Genomic DNA, 15,385 nt, shown 5'->3' with positions numbered 1-15,385 from the left:
TTCTGGATATCCCCCCCAAGTTGGTCTAACCATAACAGGAGTGAGCAAGCCACACAGGTTGCCGCTACTGCTGGTCTGAAGGAAGTGGTCGCATATTCCCATGATTTCTTGAGAAAACCTTCTGCTTTTCTATCCATGGGATCTTTTAAAGCATTAATATCCTCAAAGGGTAAAGAGGCACCACGAGAAATTTTAATAATGGAGGCATCCACTTTTGGTGGAAGGCCCCAGCCGGACGTAGCGTTCTCTTCAAAGGGGTATTTTCTCTTAATAGCCCTAGGGATATAGGATTTTTTAATCGGGGCTCTGCCATTCTTTTGAGATCAGGGAACGAATGGTATCATGGATAGGAAAGGTACGCCTCTTCCTTTCCGTCAGCCCCTCAAACATTATGTCTTGCACTGATTTATGAGGTTTTTTCTCCTCTATGTCCATGGAGGACCTAACCATCCTCAATAGTCCTTCCGTATCCTCTGCCAAAAATAAAGGACGTCCCGACAGTTCCTCTTCTGAGGCTGAAGATTCATCCCCCTTTTCTCCTTCCTCCTCTGACAAGGATAATGTTTCCATGGGAGTAGCTGAGGAAGGACCTGGGAGGTCTTTACTTATGAAGGCAGGCTGTTGGTCAATGATATTCTTAACCGACACCTGCACTTCTTCTCTAATAACAGACCGCAAAGATTCCAACCAAGAGGCAGACTCTTCTGCCATAATTTTTGAGATGCATGAAGGACATGTACTTTTCTCATGGTTTGTAGGCAATTTTCTACTACAGATCTTACAATCCCTGTGATGGGTTTTTTTGGTGGCTTTTTTGGGGACCTCTTCTCCCTAAAAGTAGTTTGTTTAGAAAATTTGCATCAGTGTCAGAATAATCACAGCACAGAAACAGTAAGAACACTCACCCCCCTGAATTACCGGAGTCGGGGTCCTCAAGGGCTCAGGAGCATCACGTCTTTCTGCCATGCTGAAAGAGTGTTAGAGCGCCGTCCACCTGAAAGCCCCGGTCTTTTTATCAAAGAAGGCTCCGCCCCCCCTTCCGGTACCGTCCTGACTCTTGTGAGTTATTAAACTCCTGAAGAGTCCCAAAAGAAGGCCAAAAAACTAACTTTGGATAGCGTTCCACTCACCCAAGGAGGAGTGCTATAATCCTTGGGCTCCTCCTGGATCCTGACGGCGTGTCGGGCGAAACACGGCCCCGCGAACCGGAAGTACTACATCCTTACTTCCGGTCGCGCTCTCCACCATGCGCGCGTCTGGTCCCCGAAAGAAGATGGCCGACCACGGGTGCAACTCCCTGAATGGAGGCCTCCGCTGGTGAGTAGACAAACGAACCGCCAACCAGCGGTTCTAAAATAACAAAACAGAGAGCTCAGGTCCCTTCCAGGGACAGGAAACCACTGAGGCAGGATAGGAGGAGTGCGGTTTTAAGCTCAGGTTTCCTGTCCCTGGGGGCGGATCCCTCTCTCTGGTTGGTGCCGTCGTGGTGCTGGGGAAATAACTTTATAAATCATTAAAAATGCCCATAAGCCCCAAAACATATAAAGAGACATAACGCTCAAAAAAGTCTAAATCATAACACAAACCCCACATATATAGTATCACCGCGTCTGTAACAATCCATAGAATAAAACTAAATAACTATTGAACCCATGATGAACGCCGTAAAAAAAAAAAAAAAAGTTAAACCCGCCAAAAATTATGATTTTTACCTATTATATCCCACTAAAAATGCAATAAAAAGTGATCAACAAAACATATGTACTCCAGAATGATACCTTTGCAAAGAACAACATGTCCCGCAAAAAACAAGCCATCAACCAGCTCTGTAGCCAAAAACGTAACAATGTTATGCCACTTGGAAGACGGCGATGCAAAAATGATAGATTTTTCCCCACATTAGGGTTTTATTTGGCAAATTTAGAAAAACATAAGAAAAAATATTCATGTCTGGTATCCCCGTAATTGTATCGACCCATAGAATAAATATAACATGATTATTAGGCTATACGGTTAACACGAGAAAAGAAAAAAAAAAAAAAAAAAGTAAAAAATCCAGTACAGAATTGATGCTTTTCTACTCCTGCCCTCAAAAAAAGTTCCTAAATTTTCAACAATAGGTGATACCAACCCCAAAATGGTAATGGAAAAAGCATCTCGTCCCGCAAAAAAAATGCCGTCACATGGCCCAAATAACGGAAAAGCGAAAATTTTATAGCCTTCAAAAGGGGGCAACGAGAAAGCTAAAATCCTGGCAGCTGCAGGGTGTTTTTTTGTTTGCTAAATATGCAAAATTTGATTTCAAACAGTATTTATCCCCAAAACAGTCAATTCTGAAAATACGGAAAATCGCTATTCGATTTGTAGGCCGCGTGACGTCAAAATAAATTATGCAAACATTTCAAAAATTATGAAAATGTAAAGTAGACAAAATGGGAAATGTTATTCTGCCATTATTTAGGTGGTAAATCGATCTGCCTGAAAATGCGGTGATTTTGAATTGCGAAAATGGCAAATTTTTCTAAAAATTCATCATTTTTTTTTTTTGTAAATAAACGCAAAACTTATCAGCCAAAATTTACCACTAAAATGAAGTACAACATGTGGGGAAAAAACAAATCTCAGAATCGCTTTGATAAGTAACAGTGTTCAAAAGTTATTACCATATAAAGAGACGCAGGTCAGAATCTAAAAAATGGGACTGAGCCTTAAGCTGTAAAATGGCTGCGTCCTTAAGGGGTTAATATTCAAGTTATATTTGTTTGCATGTTTTGATTGAGTCTTCAATCAACGTTGTCAAAGTGTGTTGCTGCAGCTCAGGTCACATTGATCTAAACTGTAGTCACCCAACCTGTTCCAGCTCTGCTGTCGATTCCATTGAGTGCCTTACCACCTTTAACTTATACATTTTTTTTTATTGCATACACACAAAAAAAGACTTTATGGTTTGTTTTACCGAAATGTTGTGGGACTGCATTTCAATTTTTGCATGCCAAAGCATTAGATTAAAAGGGTTTTATATATATTTTATATCTTTACCTTAAAAAATGTAAATTAGTAACTGGGTGATTTGTTAAGTGACTGACGCTTGGTGCCCTCAGCGATCTGAAGGATTGTCTGTGGGATTAAGCATGTTTATTAGGGGGTATTTGCACAATCTTTTATTGGTATGTACGATGGCGGTTCAATAAGTACCCATGACTACAGAGGGCATTCCTGAGGGAAGTTGGTGTTATAGTGTGCTGCCATCTATCAAACGATGGCAAAACGAATTGCAGACTGATTAGTTTGGATTTGGCAGCCATTTAGTGATTTTTGCCAAGATTGAAAAATGGCAGTATCGTTCGGTAATTCGCCTTTTGTTTATGGATGGGAGAAAATGTGAGTTGGAAAGCAGAGTTGGAAGAAAATTTAGCTCAAAACAAGGACATCATCGCCAAGAGAGAGGGGCGTATTTTGGAGAGTTCAACAAATGCTATTTTTTGGAGGGGTTAAAAAAGTGGCAGGAATGTTGGGAGAAGTGTATCTTTCTAAAAGGGGACTCAAAAAAAAATAAATAAAAAAAATAAAGTGTCACTTTATGTCGTATGTTCTGTAGCAATTCTAATATACATTTCCACGACGGTCCCAATTATAATGATGCAGAACACTTTATTCATCTTTGGTAATAGACAAAATTCAAAGCAAACAGGGTGTGAACGTTACGCTTATGTTTATTGAGTACAAAGACTGGAGGGCCAAGTTGTACACTTCAGTGCCATAAAAAAACTGAAATAAATAAATTCTCAAAGTTAAATCAAATGAATTTCAATAGGTGCTATTGTTTTACAGTTTAAAGTGATGAGTTCAAGGGAAACTCTGGTTCAGCAAATCAGCTAGCGCATAAGAAATGGTCAAGCATCTTCAGATTCATCCTTTTAGAGAAGACATTCCTGCTCTCATAATCTCATCCACCAACAGGATATTGCTTGCAATGACAGTACTAGGGTGAGAAAACACAAAAAGGTCATGCAAATCATCATACAATATGCATAGTCTACACAACAACTGTATTGTTAATACATCCCAATGGCACTGGTTATAATAGTGACTTAATGGAGAATCACTCTACAATGTGATTAGTAGGTAGTTAAATGAATCTGTAACCATCACTACAATAGAGATAAATTGCCACTAGTCATCCACTGCTTTTTATTAACTCCCAATACTGATCTTCACTGCAGAGTGAAGCCACGTTCCAGACCTCTACTTTTACTACATTATATAACAAATGTCACCTCTACTAACTTTGCTCCTCACCGGTTTTAATTAATTCTGGTGCCAATTTCGAAGGTATTGAACAACCTTAAGTAGGAGTAGAGTACAGTCTACTCTTTATACTACCTACCCTTTGTACAGAAACACTTATTTGCAGCCATTAGATGAGCATGGTCAATGATATAAGGTGTATACTTTAATTGTATGGTATTCCCTCATGAGTTTCCCACTGAATGTACATCACTATATAAATTCCTGTTGCTTTTAACTGGCTAACACTGAAACTATTTTTGGGGCACTTTATATACAAACACTTTAGCAGTGGTTCCATATGTCACCAGCATTGTCATGTTCACTAATGTGAAGATTACACAACTGGTGTCAGATTTGAACCACAAGGATAAAACACTTACCAGGAATGAAGAAGCTGTTTCTTAACACTATAATTGTCCCAGATTCCTGCCTCTGAAGATACCATTGGTTCACCTTCGGGAGAGTGGATAAAGTAAGAGAGACTTAAAACTGTTGTATTGATACATAGGATTTTAAAGTTCATGGCCATCACCATGTGCAGTTCTCCTGAATACGTGAAGAAGAACAGTATCTTCTAACGCAGAGGAAAAAGAACAGACATTCATATAGCACAGAATGTAACCAAGGGAGCAATGAAGCACACTCGGGTGTTCTCTGTGCAAAGTTCTAAATTTTATTCTCTATGGACAAGTATAGGTTGTCAGAAGAAGGAAAAGATTACCAGTATTTAGGTCAACTCCAATGTGCTGCCCAGACTGCGCATATTCCGTCTGAAGTTTCACTAATGTTTCTTGAGGATCATACCCAGAGTTCTGAGCAAGAACCTGCAAGGTGAGGGATGGGAGAGGGGGTGAGTTAACACAACTAAAAGTGTCAGGTTTAAAAGGGGGAAGTGTTCTTTACCATACAACTCTTGGGCACTGGTAGTACTAACATTGTCAAACCCAGAGAGTAGTGAAGACATGTGACGAGATAATCCAAAAATTGTGGGACGATAACAATACTGTCGCACAACACCGTGTTTAACTAAACAGGTTACGCAAAATGTAGACATTTACAAATTTGGCAAGAATCCCCCCCAATACCTTGGGAATGACTAGGAGAGCATCAGCAAATGCCTGCACACCAAGCTGGGCTCGGCCCTTCACATTAGGTTTGTGTTTGACAAGTGCATCCGCAATTGCAACTTCTACAGCACCTGCGCCCGGCACAACACTGCCTAGATAAATCGAGATTGAAAGAGTTACACAAGTATCCTTTACACAAATACACCAATAGGCAAGGCTATTCTCAAATATTAAGTTCACTTTTTTGTGCTGTAGTAGATACATCAGGAGAAATCCTGTAAATATCCTTACGATGGATGGATACAATGCATCATGCTTCTACGATGGGATACTTCCTCCTGTTCAGTATCTCCCCCCTGAAAGCAGGATTATCAGCAATAGGCAGCAATTTGCTGCTGCTGAAGTTCAGGGTCTCTTTCCTGTGACATTATTATATTTAAAGGAAACCTACCATTTGATTTGATGTATTATGAAGCAAACATACCCTGAGAATGCTGAAGCTACACTGATGCAGGATCATATCTTGGTTAAACCATATACCAAGTGGTTTTGCTGATAAAACAATTATAAAATGATAATTGAAGGTCTTTCACTACTGTGGCTGGATATTGCATTACGTATCTTGTATCAAATTTCCACATTTTTACGTATACTGTGGCTGGATCAGCGCTTCTCTTTGCACGCGAGTTATTCACTACAGGAGAGGATGATGTAATCCCAGGGTTGTGTATGAAGGCAGAATAATCAATTGCTGCACCATCCCCTAGCTGCTGTGTATGAGTGCGTCAGCTCAGGTTGATTAGTAATGTCTTGACTAAGCTCCATGTGTATTGTGGTTATGTAGGCAGCCAACCTTACTCAGGTTTTCCCAAGGTCATGAATGTTATAATTGTTTTTTCATCAAAACCACTCAACTCAGGGATTAACCAAGATATGATCCTGTATCAGTGTAGCTACACCATTCTCAAGGTATGCTTAGTTCATAATGCATCAAATGCTAGATTTCCTTTAACAGAGACCAGAAATGAATGCCATACATTTGTATACACCTCCCACAGCCTCTAATAATGGTGTATGAGTGTACACACAAAATGTGAAGTTTAACAAACTATACAAAGCAAAAGCAGCAAGGAAACCAACTTCTAGAAACATACCAAAGAATAACTACTGGCCCTTGCTTGGCAAATTTAGGTTAACTACAAGTAAATATAAAAGGAGTAGTAAACTTTGAAGACAATATATATATTTTTTTTCTACTTACCATCCTCTATGGCATTTTTAACTGCCCGCAGGCCATCCCTAATGGCATCTTTAATTTGTGTAATGGTGTGTTTATTGGGCCCTTTGACAAGAAGGGTAACAGAGCGTGGATGTTCACATTGTTCTATGAATGTAAATTTCTCTTCACCCTGATAAATTTAGAGCATGTAAATATTACAGAGGACAAATACCACAAATAGACATGAACCAACTTCAAGTGTTGTGGGCAAGAATACATACCAATGTGTACTCATAAACAAGACCAGCATGTCCCAAGCAGTCTGGAGTGAGATCATCCACAGAGTTCATTGCTGTGCCGCCACAGGCCAAGGTAAGCCTGGAAAAAGGGCAGTAGTTGTAACTTGCGTATGTATTTCAGCTAACGCATAAGAGCATTTTTAAGTTTCACTCACCTTTCCATATTTCTTCTCTTTGCTCTACGGAGAGCTACAATCCCTTCTTTAGCAAGAGCATCCAATGAAAATGGGTCAATTCCCTAAAGGACAGGAAACTTGTAAACTGATAGAAGTTGCAAATAATTTAAAATATGTATTACCCCATTATATTCTCAGAGCAGCCACACATTGTTTCACGAAAAAGTCTTTTTTCAGTTTGTGAAATGTTCTGTTCTTCTGAATACATACCAGTAAATCAGTTTTCACCAGATGCAGAGGAAAAAGAACAGCTGTACTCTAGCACAAAATAAAAGCCAAGGGTGCTACAAATCACACTTGGGTGTTCATTGTGCAGATCTCGGTATACAAAGTAGAAACAAATCTCACCTTCTGGTTTATAACTATGAAACCTTTAGCAGAATCTCCACACACTTTGTGCTTCAGGGCTACAATCTTTTTCACCCTCTCTTCAATAAACTTTCTCTCAGCTTTGACCAATTTTTCCCGCTCTTCTGCACTTTTGTAAAAAAATCCTGAATTGACTTCACTACATAAGAAAATAAGTCACACAGAAATAAGTTAAATATAATGCATCCAATATATCAGTGGAGTTTCATATATTGTCAAAAGTACACGCAAGATGCAGTGAGAAGCATGCATTTGTTGAAAATATTTCATGCACCTTTTTGTCAACTCCGACAGAAAATCAAATCAGTACCACCTATAAGGCAACCACATCAATAACGTGAAACACCCCGACCCTTAAAATGTATATATATTTTTTTTTTAAAGTCCGCCTCAAGAAAATACAAACTCATACTTACGTTTTTTCATACTCAAGGGAAACATTGCAGGTGAGAATGTAAGCATCCTCAACTCTCTTTTTCATATCTGGATGACGTGCTCCATGGTCAAGCACAAGGCCTCTTATTAACCTAGAAAAAGTTTTATATTTCTCAGGTACAGGGCATTGTGTAATAAGAGTGTCAATAATACTTTTTTGCTACATGTGTTCACAGTTGTGCCAATACGCTACCAAATAATGGAACGTCAGTTTACAGAGCACGCGTGTGGTTTACTTTAGCATGGTGTCTGACTGCTAAATCTACTACAAGACTTTGCAGAATTCATCCATGCACTTTAATGAGACTTTAGTGTAATGTAAATATATATTTCAGTACTTTGCTTTTTGATATAACTATGCAATCATCCAGAACCAAAATACAAAGCTAGACTAAGAAAACAGCATCTGAGGCAGTTCTGTATAAAAAGGGAATTCGTACTACTTACGTAGTGTCACTTTCTGTTTTATGCTTCATCTCCATAATTTCCACCATGTACAAGTCAATTGGTTCATCCGGCTGCCGTATGGCCAAAACAGAGTCGACAACAGCCTGAAAAGCAAAACTGGAGTTTTAAATATTCAAAAGGAACAGATTTACTGAGCCAAATGCTCTGAAATGTTGGCTGTGCAACATTGTGCATTCAACATATGATAATGTACAAGAAGTCTGCTATACATGATTGGCCAACCCACATTGACATTTTAAGGCCCTTTAACCCCTTACCCTAATGCAGGGTATTTTCGCTCATTTCTCGCTCTCCACCTTCAAAATCCATAACTTTTTAATTTTTCCGTGTACAGACCTGTGTGAGGGCTTATTTTGTGCGTAACAAATTTTACTTTCCCTTTATGTTATTTATTGTTCCATGCCGTGTACTGGGAAGCCGGAAAAAAAGTCCCAAATGTGAAAAAAAAAAAAAAAAAAAAAAAAAAAATGTGTGCGCGTCACGTTCTTGTGGGCTCAGTTTTTATGACTTTCACGCTGCGCTCCGAATAATACCTCTACTTTATTCTTTGGTTCGGTATGATCACGGTGATACCACATTTATACAGGTTCTATGGAGTTTTAATACATTAAAAAAAATTAAAGAATGTGTACAAAGAAGAAAAGAAAAAAAATTGCCATCTTCTGACGCTAATAACTTTCATACTTTCGTGTACGGAGCTGTGTGAGGTGTCATTTTTTGCGTAATGAGCCGTTTTCATTGGTACTATTTGGAGGACTGTGCAACATTTTGATAATTTTTTTTTACATTTTTAATGTCATGTAAAAAGGAGTGAAAGTCGCATTTCGGACATTTGGGCGCCATTTCCCGTTGGAGGTCACCGCCGGCCATAACAGTTTATATTTTGATAGATCGGGTATTTTGGGACGCGGCGATACCTAATGTGTCCGATTTTTACTGTTTATTATATTTTATATCAGTTCTAGGGAAAGGGGGGCGATTTGAACTTTTAATAATTTATTAATGATTCACATTTTTTTTTCTTTTTTCACTATTTCTTAGACCCTCCAGGGTACATTAACCCTCGATGGTCCGATCGTTCCTACCATATACTGCAATACAACTGTATTGCAGTATATGGCATTTCTGCACAGTATACATTCCAATGAGCCACTGGCTCATTGTAATGAATAGGCAGAAGCTACCATGGCAACCGATCGCCGCCGATCGATGATGTTCGGAGGTAAAATGGCGCCATCACAGCACTTTCAGGAGGCGTCTGCTTGAGTTAGGGTCTCCGTCCATGCACCAGGATACGCAAGTTGTTTTAAAGGACATTCAAAGGATGGACTGTGATTATGCTTATGCAACTGAGCCCTCTTCATACACCCTTCACAGCTCAAAGGGGTTAAGCTGCACCAGATTCATCAGCATTTACACTTAAACTCCGATGCATCGATGAAGTATAAAATGTAACAAGTAATTTTCATATTTGATGTATGAGAAGTTTAATAAGTACCTGGCCATTTAAGAACATGAAGTATCATTTTTAGGCTGTTTAGAGAACAAAAAACAGTTGAGATGCCAGAAGCTGCTCATGACTGCTGACATGAATTTACACTAAAGATGCATGGATTTTCCCATGCTAAGCTTTTGGGTGCAGTCACATGTACCGCTTTGACTCAGTTTAGAAACAGAACCAAAGCGCACTGGGGCAATACTAGACACAATACTAAATAATTACCTCTGTTAAAACATCAGCCAGCTCAGCATGTACTTTGGTGCGAAGAGATGTCCTGGCCACATTAATGAGGGTTTCTCTGTCCATTTCTTTGGAAACTTTAATCTCATCTAAGACTTTAAGTGCTTTTTCTTTTGCCGCTTCAAACCCTTCAGTAACAATTCTAGGATGAAGGCCCTTAAAACACAAAAAAAAATTTGAAGAGCTGAAATCAATTATTGGTGCATTGTGTTTACCAGTAAAGAAAGGAAAACCTATACTCCTCCCTTCACTGCTTCCTAAACAAGAAATTCAAGTAGCAAAGTAGAGTTTATGTCAAAAGTCAACTATGCTTACCTCAGAAATGTAGAGATCCGCTTGTTTCAACAACTCTCCAATGATGAGAACATTTGATGTCGTTCCATCTCCTGTAATGTCGTCTTGGGCAGTGGCCACTTTAGCAATCAAAGAGGCTGTTGGATGCTGAATTTGCTAAAAATAAAGAGAATCACTGTAAGGCTGGAGTACACAGTTTGAGACAAAGCTACAAATTATGGGTAGAAGGGAACTTTATCTTTGTACCTTGCTTGGCTCAAAAAAAACACACAAAGGAATCTAGAGTGACATACAGATGTACAAGATCAAGTTCTTTTGTGAGAAACCCGTTTGGCGTCTGCCGGATTTTACCAGCCCCTATGCAGAGCAGTTGAACTCAGTTCAGCTGTTCTGGGCAGGTAGTTCTCACACATATGCAGCAAGTTGCTGAGAGCAGACTCACTTGTGTGCAGCCCATCTAGAAGACATGTAATGCATTTAAATACAACTACTTTTTACAGATTCCTCCAAGCTTGGATGGGATTCAAAAAGGCACAACACAGATCCACAGACATACCATTTCATGAAGCAAGACATTGCCGTCCTTGGTAAGCTTGATATCCCCGGCTCCAGACACCAACCTGTAAGAGAAATCAGTTGTTCACTATTCAGGCAACAATGGTACTAACAAATTCCAGATGCCATCAACAATGCATAAGGCAAGTTCAAAGATGTGCCCCTAGGACAAATTGCTGCTCCACATCAATTCAACGTCATAGTTACATTCACATGTCTGTTGATTTTTGGAAAGACGTTCTTCTGGTGTGACATCAGTTTTTCACATCTTCCAAGACCTCCAGACTATTGCGAATACATCTGCAGTTCGTTGTAGGGCATGTCCCCATGTGCAAATGGGGCAGGACTTGGCCAAAATAAGCCCACTCCTACTTGCATTTTGGATGCTATTAAAAAATGTGACGTGCAAAGGCCTCCTTATGTTCAGGATTGTCATGGGGAGACAACCCCTATAATCCTGAACTGTATCACAGTTACTTTGGGACGGTGTGTAAACTATGTTTAGGGAAGAGGGGAGGGGGGGCCGGTTTGGCCCTATGAGTGGTTCCCTATCAATGCCACAAGTGAAAAGTAATTTATCAAAAGTGTAAAGTTCCCTAGGTGGTAGAGTTAAAATCGTCCTAACATAGCTGTGAGCCTAATAGACATTGGTCTCTTATACCCTACGCATATGAATGCTTGGCTACCATTTTCTATAGGATCAGAATAGAAAAATCACTTAAAGTTATTATATGTCGTTGTAACGGATCCTTCAAGGAGGAATATTGAAAGTAGGGACGTGCATAGATTATGAGAGGGCTGAGCAAATAGGTGCTCTGGGGACATAGGGTGCTGCCACACGGGGTGTTCTTGGTAACTTAAAACACATCTTTGTAGGTTTACCATGCATTTGGCTGGTTTAAATCATTTTTGACAGCTGCCTGCACTTCTAGAAATTTTGAGAAAACAGGTTTAAACCAGCGAAATACATGGTAATCCAACAATCCATGAGGTTTCAGCCTAAGAACAGACCCATAGGCTGTAGCAACTCAGGCTCATTTGCCTATTTCTACTACAGTCCAGCCATTCCAGAACAAGTCAAATGGTGCCATCTCCTAGAGACCATAAGGAGCAAGTAATTAGTCTATCATTAGTAAATCTGATCATGTCCTGTAAGGTCTGGTCACATCTGTACACGAGGCCTCATCTCCGTTCAGTCTACAAGTGGCTTCCGCTCACAATAACTGTGGCCTCTATTACATCTCAGTATCCGCTGATACATGTGGCCATATGCGGATTACATACAACACAGGCACAGACCCGGGGCGGCACATGGAGCCATGGCTGCAGGGCCATTACCAAATAAGGCAGAGCCCAGGCCGCGCCGGATCAGGTGGCCCCCTAGCAGCTCTATAGTAACGCCCGGCCTCTAGCAGCACATACAAGCAGCGCACGCTTACATCTTCATGGTTCCCTTAGGCCCGAGGTTGGTCCGCAGCACGTCCTGGAGCCCGCGGGCTGCGCTGATGTTCACGGCAAGAGCCGCATGTGCCCGGGCTACTTCGGCTTTCGGGTTAAGGGCTTTAACGGCCGCCATTGTGGAGGAGCGGGGGGCTCAGGAGAGGAATGGCGGAACAGAGCGCGGCGCACAATGACCAAGCCCGGGCCTTCCCCGCACGCCGCGATGAGAAGAGAGTGGGGCCGGCTCTTCCAGAACAATCTAGCGTGCTCGCCCGGCAATCCCCGCCCATAGACCTCTCTGATTGGTGGCTTATGACTGGCTTCCATAGTATCTAGTCTCGCGATATCCACAACGAACGTTATAACCGCCGGAGGCAGTGACAGTTGTTCGTGTCCTGTTGCCAGGCGCAGTACGAGGCGGCATGAGACAAGGCGTGGTACGCGGTGCTGCACGTGTACCGTTATAGGGGCCCGAGTCTCTGCTTATAGATCAGGGTCAGATGTAAGAGCTATGGAGAGTAGGCATGTGGAGATTTACACATATTAACGCTCCACTAGGGGATTCTGGGAAATATGCAGACAGGTTTTCTTAGATGGGACAAGGAAAGCCACGCCTCTTTTTGCTACCTTGTAAGGCAGCTCTCTTAGGCTATATTCACACTGCCGTTGCCCGCCCGTACCGGGCAACGGCAGTGTTCGGGGAGAGGAGGAGGAGGAGGTGAGCGCAGCTCACCCCTGTCCCTCTCCATAGGAATTAATGGCGCACGACGACGTACTACGGAGAGAGAGATAGGACAGGTCCTATCTTTTTCCGGGTACGGTGCCGCACGTGTGCTGCACCCTACCACTCCCGTAGGGCGCCGTGCGCCCATTGACGTCTATGGAGGACGTATATCGACCGTATATACGTCCTCCATACGTCAGTGTGAATGTAGCCTTACCATCAATCATGACTTTCAGGAAGCCTAAAGCCTATTCCAGAAGGAACAGATTCCTAACTCTAGACAACGCAGTTTCAATGTGATCAGACATAGTAGCAACAAGTCTTGTTCTTTGGGGAGGAAGTCACCTCCCGAACAGTGTCAGCTAAAACACAAACAAAGATTCCTGGGGGGCACTTGAGATCACATGTCTAGGCCTCATGAACGGGTGTTCTAGTGGTGTGCGGTCCAACTTTTTATTGAGCTGGATCATTTGGCCCAGGAGGGGCTCCCTATTTAAGCGAAATCAACCACTAGCGTAGTACAGTGCTATGTATAGTGCACTTACAGGCTGCCATTTTTGTTATCTTTTTCTAAGAATCGCTGCCATTACTGAGAAAAGAGATCTATAAAAATATTTACATTAGGCAGCAGCGCTAAGTTAGGTGACACCACCTATATCAATATGACTACCAATATGTCCCACCTACAGAAGGGTGCATGTGGTGAGGTCCTTACAGTGAGGAGACTCTTACACTTGTGTGGGATTTTTCAGATGGCAATGGAGGAGGACACATTTTCACATGTCCATTGTTCTGAAGCAGTACTATGGACAATATTAAGGATGCTGTAGTACAGCAGGTGAACCAGGAGAAGATGAGAGGCGCTATTGTTCGAGGTGAAGGAGAGCACTGTCCAGACTCCCCAAGAAGTCAGTCACCAGCAGTCATTCGCACATTAGACCGCCTACTTCCTGCATATCCTCTGCATATCTTGCAAGCTGTCTTGACCTGTTTAAAGGAAACCTACCACTTGAAATGGTAGGAGTAAGCTGTAAATACCGATCACCAGCTCAGGGTGAGCTGGTGCCGGAGCTTACTTTCGTTATTGTCCTAAACCGCTGTATCGCGGTTTAAACACTTTTTAATATTTATATCTGAAGCAGCTTCGGCGTACCAAGTGGTTGTGCACTTGGTGTGCCGAGGCGACTTCAGATACTATTAAAAAGTGTTTAAACCGCGATACAGTGGTTTAGGACAATAATGAATGTAAGCTCCAGCACCAACTCACCCTGAGCTGGTGATCGGTATTTACAGCTTACTCCTACCATTTCAAGTGGTAGGTTTAACACTGGGGGAATGTGAGTGACCTGTACTGGCACTGTTGAGCATAATGCCCCTTGCTGTATGGCCTATATTTTTATCACAATTCTTATTTGAGTCTAAGTTTGACATTTGGTGTACCTTACCCCTTTCAGTAACTGTACGCATTAACCTCATCAATTTGGAGATTCAGCCCAAGTGTTTATATATTACAACTCAAGTCTTCTCCCCCATATATGAATAAAAGTTAAGAAATTAGGCAACTCATTTTTGAGACTTAGTATATTTGATTGTGAGCTTTCAAGAATAGTTCTCTTTCTTTTTGCCTAGTAGATCTTTTCTTCAGACAGGATTCTGCTCTCTATGGCTAACAAAGTACAAGTTTACACCACCCCCATACCTCAAGTCTTTTAAGTTTCACTAGCTAAAGCTTGTACCTACCAGAACCCCATTTAAATGGTATCATGAGGGAGGAGAAGAAAGCCTAAGTAGCCTGCAGGTATGGCTTTGCCTGGCCTATTTGTACTACTTAGCAGGCTAACTTAAGTTTCTCGGTCTGTGGTTATTGCATATGCCCTGGATCCTCTGGAGGCCTACTAAGCATCTCCTATTGTTTCTCCATTTAGTCATATATTGAATTCCCCCCACGGATCCTACCAGTACAGAAAATGGCAAACAGATGACAGCGTATACAAGTGTGTCTTTGGCACAACCTCAGCCTCCCACATATTACATAAAGGTCACCCTTACTTTTTGGCTAGCATATGGTGTCTGTACTATCTTAGTGAAGTGGCTAGGTCCCAGAGCCTTGGTGGTATCATTTTCACTATTTACGCACATCTTTTACAGGCAAAATTTAAGACATTAATGTGTCATGTTTCATTTCATACTGGTGATGACTTCATTGTGAATAGCCTTTAAAACTGGGTGCTGAATGGTACACCACTCCAGGCACATGTAAGTGTCACATTAGACCATTCAATATGGTGTACATCAGCATGGTCTGTGT

The 15,385-nt window shown here is 41.4% G+C and overlaps 1 protein-coding gene and 3 non-coding genes across 4 annotated transcripts; all 4 read right to left on the bottom strand.

Annotated features, from left to right (window-relative positions):
- Positions 1-3,695: 3,695 nt before the first annotated feature.
- LOC140118370 (T-complex protein 1 subunit zeta) lies at positions 3,696-12,722 on the bottom strand. The gene is made up of 14 exons (XM_072136215.1): positions 12,353-12,722; positions 10,915-10,978; positions 10,380-10,514; positions 10,047-10,220; positions 8,303-8,406; positions 7,837-7,947; positions 7,400-7,559; positions 7,031-7,113; positions 6,858-6,954; positions 6,619-6,766; positions 5,376-5,509; positions 5,012-5,114; positions 4,671-4,743; positions 3,696-3,982 (listed from the first exon to the last, which is right to left on the bottom strand). The coding sequence occupies exons 1-14, from the start codon at positions 12,487-12,489 to the stop codon at positions 3,910-3,912; spliced, it is 1,596 nt and encodes a 531-aa protein (XP_071992316.1). The 5' UTR covers positions 12,490-12,722; the 3' UTR covers positions 3,696-3,909.
- On the bottom strand, positions 4,822-4,952 carry LOC140120090 (small nucleolar RNA SNORA22). Its single transcript, XR_011853520.1, has one exon. It is a non-coding gene; the product is annotated as a small nucleolar RNA SNORA22 (small nucleolar RNA).
- LOC140120089 (small nucleolar RNA SNORA22) lies at positions 7,235-7,367 on the bottom strand. Its single transcript, XR_011853518.1, has one exon. It is a non-coding gene; the product is annotated as a small nucleolar RNA SNORA22 (small nucleolar RNA).
- LOC140120086 (small nucleolar RNA SNORA15) lies at positions 8,020-8,149 on the bottom strand. The gene has a single exon (XR_011853515.1). It is a non-coding gene; the product is annotated as a small nucleolar RNA SNORA15 (small nucleolar RNA).
- Positions 12,723-15,385: the final 2,663 nt, after the last annotated feature.

The sequence above is a fragment of the Engystomops pustulosus genome, chromosome 2, assembly GCF_040894005.1.
Source record: "Engystomops pustulosus chromosome 2, aEngPut4.maternal, whole genome shotgun sequence".
Lineage (NCBI taxonomy): Eukaryota > Metazoa > Chordata > Amphibia > Anura > Leptodactylidae > Engystomops > Engystomops pustulosus.
This window is presented reverse-complemented; position numbering and strand designations above follow the sequence as displayed.

Coding starts and splice junctions, on each gene's coding strand:
- LOC140118370 (XM_072136215.1), bottom strand. CDS start 12,489: ATGGCGGCCGTTAAAGCCCTTAACCCGAAAGCCGAAGTAGCCCGGGCA. Junction 10,979..12,352: donor CCTAAGGGAACCATGAAGAT/GTAAGCGTGCGC, acceptor TTTCTCTTACAG/GTTGGTGTCTGGAGCCGGGG. Junction 10,221..10,379: donor CGGATCTCTACATTTCTGAG/GTAAGCATAGTT, acceptor TTGTGTTTTAAG/GGCCTTCATCCTAGAATTGT.